Source organism: Squalius cephalus (assembly GCF_949319135.1).
Source record: "Squalius cephalus genome assembly, chromosome: 7".
NCBI lineage: Eukaryota > Metazoa > Chordata > Actinopteri > Cypriniformes > Leuciscidae > Squalius > Squalius cephalus.
The window spans coordinates 46,733,981-46,753,847 of NC_137128.1; the positions used below are offsets into that span (position 1 = coordinate 46,733,981).

The 19,867-nt window shown below is 37.6% G+C and overlaps 1 protein-coding gene across 18 annotated transcripts in view; it reads right to left on the minus strand.

Annotated features, from left to right (window-relative positions):
• epb41l3b (erythrocyte membrane protein band 4.1-like 3b) overlaps positions 1–19,867 on the minus strand; it is a 59,619-nt gene that overhangs the window by 6,248 nt on the left and 33,504 nt on the right. For 7 of the 18 annotated variants that reach the window (XM_079876972.1, XM_079876974.1, XM_079876975.1 and 4 more), the window contains 9 exons: positions 17,910–18,062; positions 17,689–17,786; positions 17,373–17,536; positions 17,016–17,194; positions 14,467–15,036; positions 12,658–12,711; positions 12,527–12,562; positions 5,790–5,852; positions 408–488 (listed from right to left, as the gene is read on the minus strand). In XM_079876972.1, coding sequence (XP_079733098.1) covers positions 408–488; positions 5,790–5,852; positions 12,527–12,562; positions 12,658–12,711; positions 14,467–15,036; positions 17,016–17,194; positions 17,373–17,536; positions 17,689–17,786; positions 17,910–18,062 — 1,398 coding nt within the window. Of the gene's footprint in view, positions 1–407; positions 489–2,207; positions 5,853–10,044; positions 10,234–12,212; positions 12,279–12,526; positions 12,563–12,657; positions 12,712–14,466; positions 15,037–17,015; positions 17,195–17,372; positions 17,537–17,688; positions 17,787–17,909; positions 18,063–19,867 lie in introns of those variants that run through there. The other 11 variants (XM_079876967.1, XM_079876965.1, XM_079876962.1 and 8 more) reach the window with 5 other exon arrangements.

A 19,867-nucleotide genomic window follows, 5' to 3' on the forward strand; every position in this document is an offset into this window, starting at 1 on the left:
ACACAAAAGGCCTATTTCTCTCAAATAGTGTTCACAAATCTGTCTAAATCTGTGTAAGTGAGCACTTCTCCTTTGCCGAGATAATCCATCCACCTCACAGGTGTGGCATATCAAGATGCTGATTAGACGGCATGATTATTGCACAGGTGTGCCTTAGGGCTGGCCACAATAAAAGGCCACTCTAAAATGTGCAGTTTTAATACAGATGGGGGGGGGAGGGGTTACTCTAGATAACTTTATTCTAGAGCTGCTATAAAGCCTAAACAATCTCTGTTACTGCAATCTCCTATTATCACTGTAAAGCTGCTTTGAAACAGTCTATATTGTTAAAGCGCTGTATAAATGAAGGAGACTTGACTTGACAAAGCCGCCATGCCATAAACATCCTCAGGAATAGGAGTGTTTACCTCAGAAGACTCGTATGTGATGGTCTTGGTCTCGGTGTGAACCACAGGAACGTCTTTACTCGGCTCCTCCGACGGCTGATTCTGGAACAGAGAAATCACGCTAAAACACTCGACTCGATCAAGTGCGTCTGCATCGAAAAACCTCCAATCAGCTTCACATCCAGCTGGAACACTGACACTTCAGTTAATCATACTTTAGACAATTACTCCATTTAAGTGATGAGGGAACACTAATTCAACATTTCTCTTCTGTAATGTGACATTTTAGGATATTCAACAGGAAAAATATTTTTTTGCATTTAACATCATGCATTCATTTTTACACTGCCGTTCTAAAGTTTGGGATCGGTAAGATTTTTAATGTTTTTAAAAGAAGTCTCTTCTGCTCACCAAGGCTGCATTTATTTGATAAAAAAATAGTTCTGAAATATTATTGTAATGTAAATCATCTGTTTTCTATGTGAATATATAGTAAAGTGTAATTTATTCCTGTGATCAAAGCTTAATTTTCAGCATCATTACTCCAGTCTTCAGTGTCACATGATCCTTCAGAAATCACTCTAATATGAGGATTTGATGCTCAAGAAACATTTATGATTATTATCAGTGTTGAAAACAGTTGTGTAATTTTATTTCAGGATTCTTTGACAAATAGAAAGTTCAAAAGAACAGCATTTTTCTGAAATGGGAAGTTTTGTAACATTAAACACTACCGTTCAAAAGTTTTGGGTCAGTAAGATTTTCTTTTTTTGTGGAAAGAAATTAAAGAAATTAATACTTTTATTCAGCAACGATGTATTAAATTGATCAAAAGTGACAGAATCTTTTGTAACCTTACAAATGTCATTACTATTTAGAATAAATGCTGTTCTTTTTAACTTTCTGTTCATTAAAAAATCCTGAAAAATAAAATTGTGCACAACCGTTTTCAACATTGATAATAATAATAAATGTTTCTTGAGCATCAAATCCTCATATTAAAATGATTTCTGAAGGATCATGTGACACTGAAGACTGGAGTAATGATGCAGAAAATTCAGATTTGATCACAGGAATAAATTACATTTTAAATTATATTAAAATAGAAAACAGTTATTTTAAATTGTAATAATATTTAACAATTTTACAGATTTTTACATTGTACATTGAACTGAATTTGAGCTGATTATAGCGGAATTCAATTCGTTTCATAATTGATAAACTTTACAACATTGACACAGTTATTAAACTAAACTGAATCAACATTATACTGCACAATGACATTATTGTCTTCTATAGAGCTGCTTTATAGCTGAAATATAACTGGTTTCAGGATTTAATTTTAAAATATTAAACACTGTTATTGAACTAAACTGAATCAACATTGAATTTTCAAATATTAAACACTGTAATTGAACTAAACTGAATCAACACTGAACTGAATAATGACATTATCTTCTGAAAAGCTGCTTTATAGCTCACGTTGTTTCATAATGGTGGATTTTGCAACTTCATCACTGTTATTTTCGGCTTTACGTCACAAATGGTTTCTTATTCCACCATGCGTTGAAGACAAAATCAGCAGTTTGAGTGGCAAATGGAAAAGTCCAGCTGCTCATGACATGCGTGTGTGTGTGTGTGTGTGTGTGTGTTATAACAACATCTGTGATCATGCAGCGTTGTGTATTTAATGTGATCAATCACATTCATCACACACTTCCAATCGTGAAGAAAGAAGAAAGAGAGGATTTCCATCATTAGTCAGTGCCGGTGTCAGCTAGGAAACACACGGTGACCCAGATGCATTCTGGGATTGATTACCTCTACTGTATGTTCATACACTTCCTGCTTTACTTCCTGTTCTTCATGTGATCCAGAAACCAGCTCATTCTCTTCATCCTCCTCATTTTGACCGGGCAACACTTTTGTTTTCATAATATCTGACGTTTGAAACATTGACTGCTCGTCTTCATCTTTAACGTTGATGGTCTTCGCTTGAGGTTGGTCTTCTATCTTGTTCTGCTCAGCTGATGAATCAGATGTCATATAAAGTGGAAATTCTCCATAATATTGAGTCTCCAAGTTGATGGACTCGTCCTCTTCATTAAAAAACAAGAGCTGAGAACGGTTAAACGTTTCTCCAAATGCTTCATCAACACGTTCTTGATCAAAACTCTCAAAACTCTCAATGCGGTTGTGGAACAACGCCGACATCTCATTCTCATTCTGCTCTTGGGTTTCTCTGGTGGTTTCTTCCATTGCAGTTTCCTTGATTTCTTTAACCTCAATACTTTGGCATTTCTGATCCCAGATTTGGAGCAAATCTTCATTTTCCTCATGGCACGTCACTTCTTGGATTCTAGCAGGAATCTCTTGAGTTTCTGAACTGGTTTCTTCTCCTCCAGATGGAGTTTCCATTGCAATTTCCTTGATTTCAACTTCAATCTCAATACTTTGGCGTTTTGGATCCCAGATGTGGAATATATCTTCATCCTCTTCATGGCAAATTATTTCTGGGTTTCCAGCAGGAATCTCTTGGGTTTCTCGGGTGGTTTCTTCCATTGCAGTTTCCTTGATTTCCTTGACCTCAATACTTTGGTTTTTCAGATCCCAGATTTGGAGTAAATCTTCATTTTCCTCATGGCACGTCACTTCTTGGATTCTAGCAGGAATCTCTTGAGCTTCTGAACTGGTTTCTTCTCCTCCAGATGGAGTTTCCATTGCAGTTTCCTTTATTTTAACTTCAATCTCAATACTTTGGCGTTTTGGATCCCAGATTTGGAGCAAATCTTCATCCTCTTCACGGCATATCATTTCTGGGATTCTAGCAGGAATCTCTTGAGTTTTTGGACTGGTTTCTTCTCCTCCAGATGGAGTTTTCATTGCAGTTTTCTTGATTTCAATTTCAACTTCAATACTTTCGCATTTTGAATCCCAGATTTGGAGCAAACCTTCATCATTATCTTCACGGCATATCATTTCAGGGATTCCAGCAGGAATCTCTTGGGTTTCTCTGGTGGTTTCTTCCATTGCAGTTTCCTTGATTTCTTTAACCTCAATACTTTGGCATTTCTGATCCCAGATTTGGAGCAAATCTTCATTTTCCTCATGGCACGTCACTTCTTGGATTCTAGCAGGAATCTCTTGGGTTTCTGAACTGGTTTCTTCTCCTACAGATGGAGTTTCCATTGCAGTTTCCTTGATTTCAACTTCAATACTTTGGCGTTTTGGATCCCAGATTTGGAGCAAATCTTCACGGCACATAATTTCTGGGATTCCAACAGGAATGTCTTGGGTTTCTCCGGTGGTTTCTTCCATTGCAGTTTCCCCGTTTTCATCTTCAATCTCAATATTTTGGCGTTTCGGATCCCAGATGTGGAATAAATCTTCATCTTCTTCATGGCAAATGATTTCTGGGTTTACAGCAGGAATCTCCTGGGTTTCTGAGCTGGTTTGGAGCAAGTCTTCATGACAGCTTCTGCTGTTTAATGCTTGATCCTCCAGAACGTCACCTTCTTCTCTATTCGAAGCCCATGAAGAGCGTCTCCCCATCGCGATGGCCTCACTCAGGGCCTTCATATACTTCTCTTTTTCACCAGCAGAGGGAGTTTGAGCCCGCGTCTCACAGCACACCTCCACCTGTGGGGCAACTGAACTCTGGGACAAAAACGGCACACTTCATGTCACTCTCACAGTGTTTATTACAGAGCAAAACCACTTGCTGCATCAACAGCATCAATATTTAAATGAGCTCCGCCACAATAGTGAGTTGAGAATGTACCATCCATAAATATTTCAGAAGCAAGTGACCCCAAAGTTACCAACAAAGTGTGTGTTTGCAGCATAGAAGCGGCTGTGTCTCAGATTCGAGTCCTTTGGTCATAATTCTTCCTCTCAGACATTCCTGCATCTCTCTACTGTCTTAAAATGAAAACATAAAACATGCAATATTACCGTGATGTGAACGTGAACTCTCTCTCACACGTCAAATTAGTCAATCCGCTTATTGATCTGAAAGATTTACAATACCTGCATGATGTTACTTTAAGATGCCATATCTGATAGACTACTGTTCCATGTTCCTCTGGCTTGTCTTGACAAGATTCCTATAATCCCGTTTATTTTGATTCCAGAAGATCTGATCTGAATGTCTGTCCTTCACTAAAGCCAGCGGCCGAGATATACGACCCTCATGTGTTTTTGTTTCATAATTCAGGGTCTCGAAGGTTCTGTTTCAAGCTTCTTGAAACAACATAAATTTGTAGATTTACTGAATGTCTTAAAAGAAAGGACAGCAGTAATATTATCTATGATGAGAGAACGTCAAATACATCAACAAATCAAACAGCCACTCGCTGTGGAAAAAGAGTCAAGGCTCTAAATCAGCCCCTAATGGATCCTTTATAGAATTTATGGATCATAATAAACCAGAAGAAGCAGTTGTTCTTTAAGAATAGAGTTATGTGTGATATTAAACCAATGCAGCCGATCCAACAGATGTCAAGCAGAAAACAGGACCAAGATTCACCTGTGAATCACAATGGTTTAGCAGATCTAAATCTCATTTTATTAATCTCCGAGACAAGTTTCCCAGACAGATTAAACAAATCCCAATGGCATCTCACAGTCAGACGGATTCTCCTCTGAAAATCCCTTTGAGTCTGAAGACTGCGATAAAACCCGCAGTGAGACGGACACGCCGAGTGTTTCATAAAGCACACTGTAGGAAACATGTTGACTGTGAAGGAGGGTTTACAGATTACGGCAAAAGTTGGATTCTTGCAGGAGTTCCCATGAGTTACCATGGCGCTGGGTTAAATAAGCTTCAGAAGATGAGTAAATCACTTTTCCTACTGTATTTCAGAACCGTTTCCAAAGAGGTTGGAATTCCGTAAGTTTAGGGTGAAACTAATTTCTTGGTAACACTTTATTTTGATGGTCCCTTTTGAACATTCTGTTGACTATAAGTAACTTTGCAACTAGATGTTAACTAACTCTCATTAGAGTATTAGTAGACTGTCAGCTTAATATCTACTAACTCTTTATTGTGATAGTCTCCCAACAGACTTTGCATCTATATGTCAACTTATTCTAACCCTAACTCTACAAGTCTACTAATACTCTACTAACACTCTAATGAGAGTTAGTAGAAATGTAGGTGCAACGTTACTAGTAGTCAACAGAATGTGTTAAAGGGACCATTAAAATAAAATGAAACCCAATTTCTTACTTCGTAATTTTGTCTTTTTCTCCATTTTCCGGAGAAGAAAAATGACTTGAAAATGACTTTAATTTTTGGCATGATATATGACCTACATATGCTCTTGTCTTAATAAAATAAACAGCCATAAATGCGAGCAGTGAATACATGCATGCATGATGTAATAAACAGTAATGTCTAACCTCAACATTGAGATCCGGCTTTACTGCAACATCTTCAGGTTCGGCTTTATCCTCCTCTGACATCTACAGACACAGAAGACAGGGCCGATAAACACCAGAGTTAAATTAGCTAAACCTATAAGAGGTTGGTGGAGTGAAAATGCCTCTTATAAAGCATAGAATGAGTGATCATGCAGGAATAATCATCAGTCACGTTAAAACAAAAAACAAAAACACACACAGGATGGATGTTTATTTTCACAAACAAAATGCTTCAAAAAAAAAAAAAAAAAAAAGTTTAACTCTGCCTTGGAAACTACCAAACGCCTGTAACCTGACAGTCAGGAATGATGTTTATGGGTTAAACCACTTAACACTCTATTATGAGTCAATATAAGCTTAACACACAACCAGGTTGAGGAGATGAGTTAGTCCTCAAAACACACTGTGAAATAAAGTTATTCACTCAGTTATTCTAATAGTAGTAGTAGAAATGTTAATGCAAGATATACAATAGCTGCATGAATACAACAAAAATAGAAAAATAAAAAACAAGAAACAAATAAATATAGCTCCAAGCAGTAATTAAGGGGCCAAGCACCACAGAGGCAGAATGAGGAGATAAAACTCGTCAGACCAACTGCAAAAATGAGTAAAGATATTTGGAGGCGGTTTTAAGCAAACGGTCAAAAACCCATAAATACAATCACTTGTAATTTGAAATAACTGCTTATAACTTTTGACCATGAGACCATTTTTTGGTCAAACTGTTGAGAAGCAACACCAAAAAAAAAAAAAAAAAAAAAAGCAACAAATTTTCATTTCTCCTCACCACTAGGTGGCACTGTGCTGAAACTGTACAGGTACCCACAGGTCATCGATGTCATAACACGCACCAAGTTTGGTAAGCTTACACTTAAGCGTTGCGGAGATATAGCCTCATGTTAATTTTGACGTGCTCTTCGTCAAATTTGCTAGTGCGTTATTCAAGATCGGTTTGATGAATCAACTTGAATTACATGTTTTTTTTGTCGCCATGGTCTGAAGATGATCTGAGCCAGTTTTGGTGAAAATCAGCAAAACAGTCTAAGACTAGTTCGAAAAAGTATGTTTTTCGGGAAAATTCAATGACAATCGAATCATCTTGAATTTAGTTTCTAGCCCTTATGGTTCAAAAGTGATTATATTTGGACAGTTGGTGGCGCTAGAGGGATTGAGTTAGAGACTCCAAAATTGGTGTGGTTAATGTTCAGACTGTCCTCTATCAGTGTCCCAAATTTCATAACTTTTTACCATATGGTTCAATGGGCTGCCATGGAAGAGGAAGAAGAAGAAAAAGAAGAACACCACTAGCGAACACCACTGGCGGTTCTAGAGGGGGGCCAGGGGGGGGGCCAGTGCCCCTGTGACAACAAGCTTGGACCCCCTTGTGGCCCCCCTAAATGTGGAGTGTGAAATAATTTTTACAAAACTGTTTTTTTGCTATCTTTGTTTTTCACATCCGTTATTAGACAGTGGCAACGCGGAACAAATTTTACCCACACATTTTCTAGAGTGAGAGCTTAAAGCCGATCTGCAGGGGTTTTTTTTCTATTCAGAAGTTGGTGGACGTTTTGCGCGAATATTATAGTTCAAGCAAAGAAGGAAATATGGTGAGTAAAATATGTTGTATTTTTATTAAACGCATTACAGAAGTTTAACATTAAACTCCTTTTCCCTCCTCTGCGGCTGTCAATCATTCGATCATCTCCATTCAGTAGCCTATTCGAACAGCGCGCGCGCCTCGTCCGGTTACAGCAGGATGCACGGTAAAACTCTCTCCAATATGGTATATTCACATTATAATGCTTGATCTGTAGATACAAGGCTGTGGATTTGCATACAATGACTTTATTTTATGTAGGCTATTTGTATTTTATGTTTGTTGTTGTTTTTAAATGACTCGCTGTGTGCCTGTTAGATCACAAAGACTGATGATGAATCGGCATCAAACGCACAATAACTGGAATTTAAAACTGTTAAGAAACAAATTATCAATAAACTGTTGGACAGATATACACTAGGATTTGTGCGCTCGACATTTTTTCGCTCTGTGCCGTGAACTTTTAAATGCGCACTTGTGCAGCGCAGCGCTGAACACTGTGACTCCATGTTGCTTTGAGCACATCATTCTGCACCCGCGATGCGCATACGCGCTTTGTGCGCTTTGTTTTGAAGCGTTTCGTATTATCATGGTTTTTCCTATATTTTTTATACCTAGTCTGCACAATACATTTAAAATAAGCATAATTTAATTGTATGTTGTATATGCACTAAAGCTGGTGAAAACCTATATCACAGGTCCACAGTGTCAGATAACAGATTTCCCCTTGTAATATATTTTATTATTTATTATTATATTATATATATTTATTATTTATTATATATATTTATACATGAGAATGCTTTGACGCGTTTCCACAGCGCTTGATGCCTAACGGAACGTCTGCCAATTACACCAACTGCGTTAAACGTAGACTATAATTTGTATTATTTAAAATTACTTTTAACATTTAAAAACAGACGATTTCAAATTCCACAGCTTGTAGAAGGTTCCTATTGGCAATACTGACTTAGGCTACAGCTTTCCTGGTAGCCTTGAGTGAATTAACTTAACAGAAAATGATTCATAAAACATATAAATATCAGTTGAGCCTATGGTTACTTTCTTCACTGACACAGACGAAAATGAAAGACTATCAGTCAAAGTTCAGCTTTAGGAGGGGAAGAAACAGGCCAGGATAAGAATACTGAGAGAAAAAGAAAGATGAAGATGAGGAGAGAGCAGGTGTTGACAAATATCTGACAAAATTTTAAAGCTATTTCCTATCAAGGTTTTTTTTTTTTTTTTTTTTTTTTTTTTGGCCTTCAAAAGCCCCAAATTGCACATTTGTAGGTCAGAGAAATCCAAATTTTCTCGGGGGAGTATGCCCCCGAACCCCCCTAACTCACATTTGAGTCAGTTTTGACTTCCCATTTTTATCTTTACATTTACATTGTGAAAAAAAAGGTTGTGTTCCGTATCTTCATCATATCAGTGTAGATGTAGTGGACCAAAATAAAAACATTAAAATAAGTATTAAATAAGTATTGTGCCACAGTGACACTCTTGTCCCAAAAAGTATTAATATACCACAATACTCAATATGTTGTCCCACGTGAGTCATTTTTCCCTGTTGCACCTACACAAAATTTGAGGGTTCCCCCACCTGCCAAATCCCACTTTAACCACTGCTAATACTGAATATGTAATGCAAATGTAAAAATATAATGGAAATGCAAATACATTGTTGAATGATTGTAAACATGGTCTTTTGCCTGTTAATGCCTGGCAGTGCAGTGCAGAAAATGATATGACAACAATAAGGTCTAAATGTAACTGGCCCCTCTAATACTACAACTAGCCCCAGCTTGGCCCCCCCAGTTGAAATGGTCTAGAACCGCCACTGGCGAACACAATAGGCACTTTTGGTGCTTGGCCCAAAAAAACACAGCAGTTTAAGATTACATAAGATGTTTTACATCTACATATGATAAAAATCCTAAACATTCAGCAGAAATCCATGCCATTAAAAAAAACCCATTACTGCTATTTCATTTTCTCCATTTGACGGCTCTTATCAACTCCAAACACGAGTCCAAGCAACTCGAACAGTTATGATACAGAGTTTTTGTTATTTTTAGAGTTAATATTCACTATTGAAAAAGAGCTACATGAAGATTCTTCCATAAACTTTCTGTGTCGGTTCCACAGATAAAACGACATCATGAAGGGGAGTAAATAAATCTTCATATTTGGTCAAACTATCCCTCTAACCGGTTAACACAGATCTGAACTTAAATGGCTGCAGGTCATGAATGCTTTGAATACAGACCTTTTTAAAGAAGATCTGAAAGCACTAAAGCAAATGTACTTTTATATTATACAAAATAAACATTTTCCAAAATAATTTGGCTCTAAAACCGCAATAAAATCAAAGCCATATGTCTAACCAAGTTGTGATCCAAATATGAAGTTGACATCACAAAAATTGAGATGCTAAAAGGTTTTTAAGTGCCGTTTCAAACCAGTGTTAAAGCTTTCAAATGATACCTAATTTTGATGATTATTACAATATGTGATGTGTATAAGACGCACACCAAGTGCCCCACCACTGGAATACTAACAGTTAGCAAGTTAAAGAGCAGATCTGTTATTAAATGAACATTAGTGTCACTCCAACCGCACACGTCTTACTTCCAGTGCGCACACGAGTGGTATAATGGATGAAGACTCGTCCAGTCGAGCACAGAGTCGAGGGGACGAGGACAGCCTCATGTCCCACTCATTCACACCGGACGCTTCACAACGCATCTCCAAAAACGACCTCTTCAGCTCACTGACGCTCAGCTGATGCTGCATTAGTTCTGTGGGCGTGTCTGTCTCCTGATCCACCAATCACAGCACAGCGAAAGATCAAAATGGGGCGGGGCATTACAGAGATTTCAAACAAGTGTCATTCGCTGCGTCCGAAATCAAATACTTCCCTACTGTAGAGTATGCGCCAACAGAGTATGTGTCCGAATTCACAGTAGCCGAAAAGTAAATAGTCAAATAAAACATTATTCAGACACCTGATATCATTTTTTATATTTTTTACTTGACGCTATAGTTCATTTATGTAAGTGAGGAGAGCAAAATAAAGTAAACTGTGACATATTATACCCACAAACTCTTCATATAGTGACTACCAGTAACATTTGGGACCAAAAATGATTGGGACACTTTGAGCTGATCATGTTTTGCTGAAGTGTGTTGTCTTTAATTGCTAATGCTCTTTTCACACACAGACTGAACACAATGAAGCATTGCTTGGTGATTGGTTGAGCTAAACTGGTATTATCTAATTGTGTAGTTAAATTTAACAGCTGACAGATATTCAACATAATTCATGTGTGAGACAGTCTAACAGAAGGACGGACAAAACCAGTCAAATATCAGCTGAGTTCTGCTCATATTTTATCACCATTTTCTAAACTATAGCGAATAAACTGTGATAATGTGAGAAATGTTGAAGGTGTCTGAATATATGTTGGTTTGACTGTACGTCTTCCGGTGAGATTCTGAAGTGTTCATCTCACAGACACTTTACTATCCCATGAGGCCACGGGAGAGGATTTATGAATGCTAGTGAAGCGACGCAACTGACGCTGGCAGGTCACGTGACAATAACAACATGGCGGATATAGTACGCCTGAATTTCCTTCATACAAACCATATTCTTTTAGAAGTAAATTCAAATTCAAATGTAATACCTACTCACAAGTAAGTGATTTCAGACGCAGCGATTGGGAGTTTGTTTCCGCACGGAATTTTAAAAAGAAGGTAATTGCGACTTTTTATCTCAAAATTCAGACCCATTTTCTTTGAGTTGCGAGTTATAAACTCATAATTATGATTTTACATCTTGCAATTTTCTCGGGTGTTAGGATAAGGGTTATTAAAATCTGTTTATAAAAAAGTCAGAATTGTGAGATATAAACTTATTTCGAAAAAAAAGTTGCAATTACCTAGTTTTTTATTTATTTATTTATTCCGTGGAGGAAACAAGCTTCCATATTTTTCATTGCTTAAAGCTTCCTGCTAAATTAAGCCCAAAGTATCCAATGTAGGTTAGTGCTATTGCACTTTTCATGTAATATGAGCCCCGGTGTTTGTTTGTTTGCTTGTTTTGTTATTATATGTGATGTACATTGTTGTGTAAATGTTCAAGAAAATGCAAATAATTAAGCCCAAAGTGTGCTGCGATTTGTACGTGTACAAGTGCGTATTATGCAAATTTTGTCAGCAGATAAGTACGACTGTATGTTGCACATACTCGTTTTGCACTAATCAGTTGTTCCACAAGGTGGCAGCACTGGACCGTTGTCTCTCAGTAGAAAACGAAACTAAAGACACACAACAACAACAACAAAACACCTGAAGAACAACAGACGCCCGCAACTTTAGTTTAAAAAAATGCAACAACATTTTTATCGTTCATGACTTCTGGAGAGAAATAGCGCAGACACTGGGCAAAGATGAAACTTTCTAAAGCACATGTGTGTGAACGAATGCTATCAAATGGAGTGAACTTTAAAAGGCTACTTGTTCAAACGTAGCGGATAAAAAACAAGTATACTTTGGGCTTCAGTGTTTCATTGACGTTTATCACACTGTGATCATGTTAAACACAAAGATCTGTTTGTGCAATTTGGAAATTTCAAATGGTTTAATTCATGCGAGGACTTGAAACTAAAATAAGAGCAAGTGCTGTTAGGATCGACTGCAGTTTACAGTTATTCACCGGCTCATATGATCATATGAGCACCAGTTTAATCCAAAACACACACACACACACACACACCACCTCATGCTTCACAAACCTCCAACATGAGATTACTGTGCTTGACAAACACGTTCTCTCCTTTAATCCGTTTTATGAAACTATACTAGAGAAAGAGTGGGGGAAAGAAAACGCTTTCAGCAACTAAATCCACATCTGAAACATTTCACTCGTCAAAATAAACACAAGCAAACATGTGGTGATGACGGAGACTGTGAGAGCTGATGGATGATTCCTGTTGAAATGGCTTGAAAAAGAAAAGGTTTGCTGGTCTTTGCTGGTTTATTTGGATTCTCTGGCTTAACCAGTTCAAGACCATCAAACCTCCTCGAACTGGTTTCTGGATCTCAGTACCTGTGTCCTCATGTCAGTGTTGTCCTCAAAGTCAGACTATAATGAGTTTGGGTGAAAGAGAGGACGTGAGACACACTCATTATTAACTCGTTTCACAAGCACATTGAGAATTAAGACGAACGCAAACACACCTCAGTCGCCGTCGAGTCGTCGTCACACGCGAAGTCGGTTTGCTCGCTGTCGGTCTGACGGATCAAAGACCGGATCGCAGCGATAAAGGAGAAACAGATCAAACTTCACATAGATGTTCTTCATGAAGATCATGCAGGGATGCGACTCGAAATGAAGGAATGATGTGGCGAATAAAACACAGATGAACCAGACGCTGGTGTGTGTGAGGAGGAGAACAAGCAAAACACTCTTTATCCAGAGGAGGACATTCAGATGAGCCGGACACCGGACACTTCACTCACAGATGGAGGATCGACTGCGTTACACATGCTGACACATGCAGCGAGACACGGGTGAAATCAACCAAATGTCCTCCAGACTCAAATCTGAAGATGAGTTTTGTGAAATGTCTTTCAAGATCATGACAACACACACACACAGATATATTATGGGTGGAACGGTACACAGAAGTCACGGTTCGGTACGAGTTCGGTACAATGGAGGGAAAAGCAAAACAGAAATGCAGAAGGCTTGTGCATGTCTCAGGCTGGACCACCAAAGGAAAGTAAATTACTTAAGCCTTGTATTTAAAAAATACAAGGCTTAAGTAATTTACTTTCCTTTGCTGCACTACAAATAAACTGGTAAAAGAGCCAGTTTATTTGTAGTGCACTGACAATAGTTTTATATAATTAGTTTATTAATTAAATTAATAAAAAGACCTTGAGATATGTTTGGTAGTTGTACCTGAATGAATTTTAAATTAATTAATTTGCAACATTTCAGATTAATATATTTGTTTTCCTTAAAATTTTAATTAACAGTAACTTAAACACTTTGCAGTTTGAATGATGTCCTGTATAAGCAAAACGGAGTATGTTTTTATGTTTCCACTGTTTGATCGCGCCCGCGCCTAACACACACACACACACACACACACACACACACACACAGACACACACACACACGCGCACACACGCGCACACACACACGCACACATACATGCACAAATATAAGTAAACACTTTGCGACTTCTCGATCGCGCCCGCGCCTCTCTCTCTCTCTCTCTCTCTCTCTCTCTCTATTACATTAATTAATTTGCACGCGAGTTTTAATTATTTTTATACCGTGTATTCTCCGTGTAAATTTATGCACCGAACCGTGACGCCCGTACCATTTCGGTTCAATACGAATACATGTACCGTTCCACCCCTAATATATATATATATATATATATATATATACAGTGCTATGCATAAGTTTAGACACCCATACTAAAGTTGACTAAAAAGAGGAATAAAAAATCATCTTTTGGAAACTGAACTTAATGCCTTAATTTAAAAAATTAGGAAAAATCCAACCTTTAAGGACACCAATTTTCTTTGTGAATGAATAATGTATGGTAAATAAATAAATGTTCTTCCTTAAAATACAGGGTGCATAAGTTTGGACACCCCTATGTTAAATTCCCATAGAGGCAGGCAGATTTTTATTTTTAAAGCCCAGTTACTTCATGGATCCAGGATACTATGCATCCTGATAAAGTTCCCTTGGCCTTTGGAATTAAAATAGCCCCACATCATCACATAGCCTTCACCATATCTAGAGATTGGCATGGGGTACTTTCCATAAGATCATCTCTCAATGCAAATCAAACTAGCTATTAGGCTAACTGAAATAAAACCATGCCAATCTCTAGGTATGGTGAAGTGAGCAGTCTTCCGGTTTTTCCAAACAACACTGATGACAATAACTCCAGGGATGTCATGAATGAGAAGGAACTGAGATGAGAAACACACACTTCACACTCCGTCAGATCCGTCACACACCTCGTCGTCTGAGCTGTCCTGGAAGCCCTGCGCGAGAGACGAGCCTAGCGACGCGGCTTTGGGCTCCAGGTAGCAGAGACACAGCGCCAGCGGGAAGGACAGCGTGAGCGCGTACGGCACCGAGAACGACGTGGACAGGAGGAAGAAGAAGATGAAGAGGAAGCAGGGGATGAGCGAGGGGGATTTAATGGGCATGAAGTGATGCAAACTCTCCGGGAGAAAGCGGAGCTCGGTGAGATCGGGGAACGTCAGGTAACCGTCGTCGTCCAGGAGCGAGGACATGTCGGGGAGATGAAGGGAGAAGGAGAAGAGCGTGCCGGCGTTGCTCCGGTTCTGGTCCAGTCTCTGTTTGCGTGCGGAGAGAAGCAGCGCTCGCTCTTCCAGGAGAGCCGCTTTACGGTCCGCCTGAGCCTGTCGCCGCCGGCAACCCGCCGTGGTTTTAGCAGGACTGACGGAGGACGCGCGCTTACGGCTGCTCTCTCGCCGTCTCCTGCGCACTTTAGTGGACGAGACCGGAGAGGACGGGAGGGAGAGCTCAGATCCCAATGGATCCGAGGAATAGGGACAGGACTGATGAGAACGGCGGAGAAATGAGGGACCAAAAAAAAAAAAAAAAAAGTGAAAAAAGTGAAAAAAAGTGGGAAAGAAGTGAGAGAGAAAAAAAAGTGAAAAAAGTGAAAAAAAGTGGGAAAGAAGTGAGAGAGAAAAAAAGTGAAAAAAGTGGGGAGAAAAACGGGAAAAAAGTGGGAGAAAAATGTAAAAAAAAAAAACAGGTGAAAAAAAGAGGGAAAGAAGTGGGAAAAAAAGTGGGATTTTTTTTTTTTTAAGTGAAAAAAATGGGAAAGTATGAAAGTGTGGATGCCGAGGGAAATATGTATGGAAATGTATGCATGTTTTAAATGTGCAGTGGAAAAGAGAAGCGAGAAAAGAGAAGCTGGTTAGTGACAGGACAGAAAAGAGCATTAATTGATTGTTAAGCTAAAAAAATCAAATCTAGGGCTGGGTATTGACACAAATTTCACAATTCGATTCGATTTTGATTCCAATTCAATTCGATTCAATATTGATTATTTTGGATATCAGGTTCAATACATGGCAAACTTTCTCAAGGAAAACAAATCTCTTCACTAATGCTGTAAACTATGGGAGTAGTTACAAACACTTAAATTACACTTTTATTTATTTTTATAATAATAAAGTTATATGAAATATAAACATTTAAATGGTGGCTGTCATAAAAAACTTTATTCAAACATACATTAAAAATTGAAGAACATTAAAAATTATAATGAATATGTAATATGGTGCATATATTTAGCAGAATGCTCCTCTAGAGTTAATTCTTCTCGCTGACTGACGAGTTTATGGTCACTGGATGTGGTTTTTCTGAGGTAAATGTGACGTTATATGACATTGTTTACAAGCTGTTTTACTGACGTCTTTCCACGGTTGAAACACTGATTGGGCGACTCCATGTCACATGATACGGACTTCCATAAGTTGTACTCTACCTTTTAACACACTTTCAGAAGCTCACTCATGTTTATCTCGCGCTGTAACTGGTGTTATTAAGGCGGAGGAGAAGATCATGTGCTTCTCTAGAGCTGAGCCAGAGCGATCTCACGCCACAGCGACAAAACACTATTTATGTTTTTCAATTTCGTAAGAAAATGGACGTAATTTGAAATCTGAGACTTTGTTTCATATCAATAATAACAAAGCACAAAGATTACTGTGATTTATTGGATGGGATGCGCTACAATGTTACATTCATTCATCAACTGAAAACAGGACGACTAATCGAGTCTTGGGATTTAAGAATCGATATCGGTTCGTAAAAATGATAAAATCGAGAAATCGATATTTTTTACCCAGCCCTATTAAACATACTCTAATTCTATACATTTATAGTTCACTTCATAACTAGAATCCAGTCATAAAAAAGGAATATACAGTATAATGTAGTGTGGACGCCAAGGGAAACATTTATGAAAACGTATGCGTGTTTAAACGTGCAGTGGAAAAGAGAAACGAGAAGTTGGTTAATGACAGGACAGAAAGTTAAGCTTTATTAACATACTCTAATTCTACACATTTATGGTTCACTTCATAACTAGAATCCGGTTAATAAAAAGGAGTTTACAATATAATGTGGAGTGTCACGGAAATTGGCAACATTTGGATGAATAAATCAAAAGCTGTACGCTTAATGGTCTTGGTGAATATTAATATTAATATTAATTAATTAATAATATAACACTTCATAGGGCACTATTATTGTTAAGATTTTATGAATTCTATTGATAAAGCATTCATTTTGGTTATTAAAACAGAAAACCGAATTGGAGAAAAAATAAAACCAAATTTTGAAAAAAATAAATTTCACTAAAATAATAAGATTTTAATAAATTGTCAAAGTTTTATGAATTCAATTGATTAAACATTCATTTTGATTATTAAAATTAAATTAAAATGGAAAACAATTTGAGAAAAATATATATTTCTCAGATCATCTACAGCAGGAAATCGTGTGACCATGTGACCGTTACCTTGGTGACAGAAGTGGGCGGGGCTTGTTCTGATTCGTCACTGTTGGTTTTGTTCTCCTCCTCCACTGAGTTCAACTCCTCCGGCTTCTTCTCGGGTGTTTCCGTGACGATGAGGTCGTCCGTAGCAACAGCAGGTTTGTTGTTCTTCTTCACGTCGTCATGGGTGACCGATGCTGGTGCTGATCACAGACACATACATTAAACATCTTTCAATAATTCAGAAAATGTGTGTGTGTGTGAGTGAGTGTGAGTGAGTGAGTGAGTGTGTGTGAGTGAGTGTGAGTGAGTGTGAGTGTGTGTGTGTGTGTGTGTGTGTGTGTGTGTGTGTGTGTGTGTGTGTGTGTGTGTGTTGCGTACTGCTGTCCATGCTGGCGGTGACGGTGTTCCTCCGCTGGAACTGAGGAGCTGCTCGCGAGATCTGAGCGCTCGCTCTGCGCGACTGAGCTTGAGTTCGGCCGCTGTAGCGAAACTTCGAGCCCAGCGACAGGAAGCGTTTGGGCGGAGCCTCAGGGGAAACCAGCCTATCAGACGCCAGAACCAGAACACGCGTCAGTGACCGCTAACATACTCATCCATGATGTTCTACCTACTGTTAATGATGGATGGATAGACAGATAGATAGATAGATAGATAGATAGATAGATAGATAGATAGATAGATAGATCTCTCTCACCTGAAGAAGGTATGATGTTCCACACACACTTTCCACAGCCTCTTCGCTGCTTTGTGATTTGGGAGTTTGAAGCCGATTGTGCTCTCGAAGTGTTCGAGCTGATGAAGAGAGAGAGAGAGAGAGAGAGAGAGAGAGAGAGAGAGAGAGAGAGAGAGAGAGCAAAGCGTTTCAGATCTCGATCTACCGCACTCAGACCTGAAGACGAGCGAGACGCGCCTCACCTCTCCGGGCCGGACCTTGATGTAGAAGTTGTTCCTCTTGTAGGAGATCTTGAGGATTTTGGGCCAGGCGAAGCGGTTGATGCGCAGTTTATCCCTGTAGACGAGGAGGCCGCTGGAACACACTCCCAGCATGATCTCCACACTCTCCGAATCCTGAGGAACACGCCGGACGTTACAGAGGAAAACACCGGGAAGCACACAGGAACCGCTTTACAACTAAAACCACTAAACAATCTCACTGGGGAAAAAAATAAATAAAATAATAAAAAAATAAAAAATAAAAAATAATAATAAAAAAAATAAAAAATATTTTTTTTTAATAAAAAATATAAATATAAATATATAAATATAAAAAAACCTTAAACTTATTTTATTTAAGCTAGTTGCCAAAGAAACCTCTCACATTTTAATTTACTTGACGCACTAAAATTACTAAAACTGAAATAAAATTATATTGTATTTATATTATATTGAAAATTATATTATATTGAATTATATTGATAATTATATTATGAAAAAACTATATTGATATTTATATTAATAACCCAAAAAGTAATAAAAACAGCAGAAGCCAACAACAAAATGACTAAAACTTTAACTAAAATAAAATGAAACGGAGAATATAAAACTCAAAATATTAATAAAAACTATATTAAAAAAACAAACTATTTAAAAAAAAATCTGTTAATTGAAATAAAGCTAAAATAAAATAAAATATAAATATTAGCTTAAAAAAAACTAAAAACTAAATGAAAATTAATAAATGTTGCCTTGGTAATAAATTGAAATAAGCACTAAAATTATTAACTGGAAATAAATAAAAACCAAAACTGAAACTGAAACTAAAACTAAAAATAAATGTAATCCTATATAGCAATATTAAAAAAAAAAAAAAAAAAAAACTAAATGAAAATTAATAAGTGTTGCCTTGGTAATAAACTAATTATTAACTGGAAATTCTCTGAATCCTGAGGAACACGCGTTACGGAAACCGTACGGTACGCACGGATACAGGACCCGCTTTACACACTCAGATTACGGCTGCGTTCACACACACACACACACACACACACACACACACACACACACACACACACACACACACACACACACACATTATAGTTTACTAACACTACAACTGAAAACACAAATTCAACTGGAAATAAAATAAAATATACATACATACATACATAAATACATGTACATATACATATACATGTATACACACATATATATATAAAACATTAAACTTATTTTAAGCTAGTTGCCAAAGAAACATTTCACATTTTTATCTACTTGACGTACTAAAATAACTAAAACTAAAAAGAAAACGTGCCTAATAACTCTGCACACCTGAATATAAGGCGTTTTTCATCTCCAGCCTTCATGAACAATTGAAATGATTACTTATGAATGATTAAAAACAAAATGAATAGTAATTATTAAGAATAATGTCGTTTGGAATTGGTAAAATGTGCCTAGAAAAAAATATGATCAGAAAATCAACGTGCCTAATAATTCTGCACGCACTGTATCAGACAGACATGTCTTTCGAATATCATATTTCATATGTTACGATTCCCTCATGTCACGATCCGATACAGATCACGATACTGAACTCACGATACAATGTTATTACGATACTCCAAGACATATGATAAAAGGTTAACACATTTTTTTTTACTTTTGATTAAAATGCTAAACTTGATGTTGCATTGTGTGTGTAAATGAATAGACTCGGACGTGGAGCTGAAACCCAATGCAGGACAATAGAGACGCCAGAATAACAATATTCATGATTCTGAAGATGAAAACACAGGATTATTATAGACGAATACGCTTGATCTCTGTCACTGACTATAAATATTTAAAATAATGTAACTTTTTACTGGTAACATCAGACATTTGGCATTATCAGGACACACACATATTCCCCCATTGCATTATTATACATTATA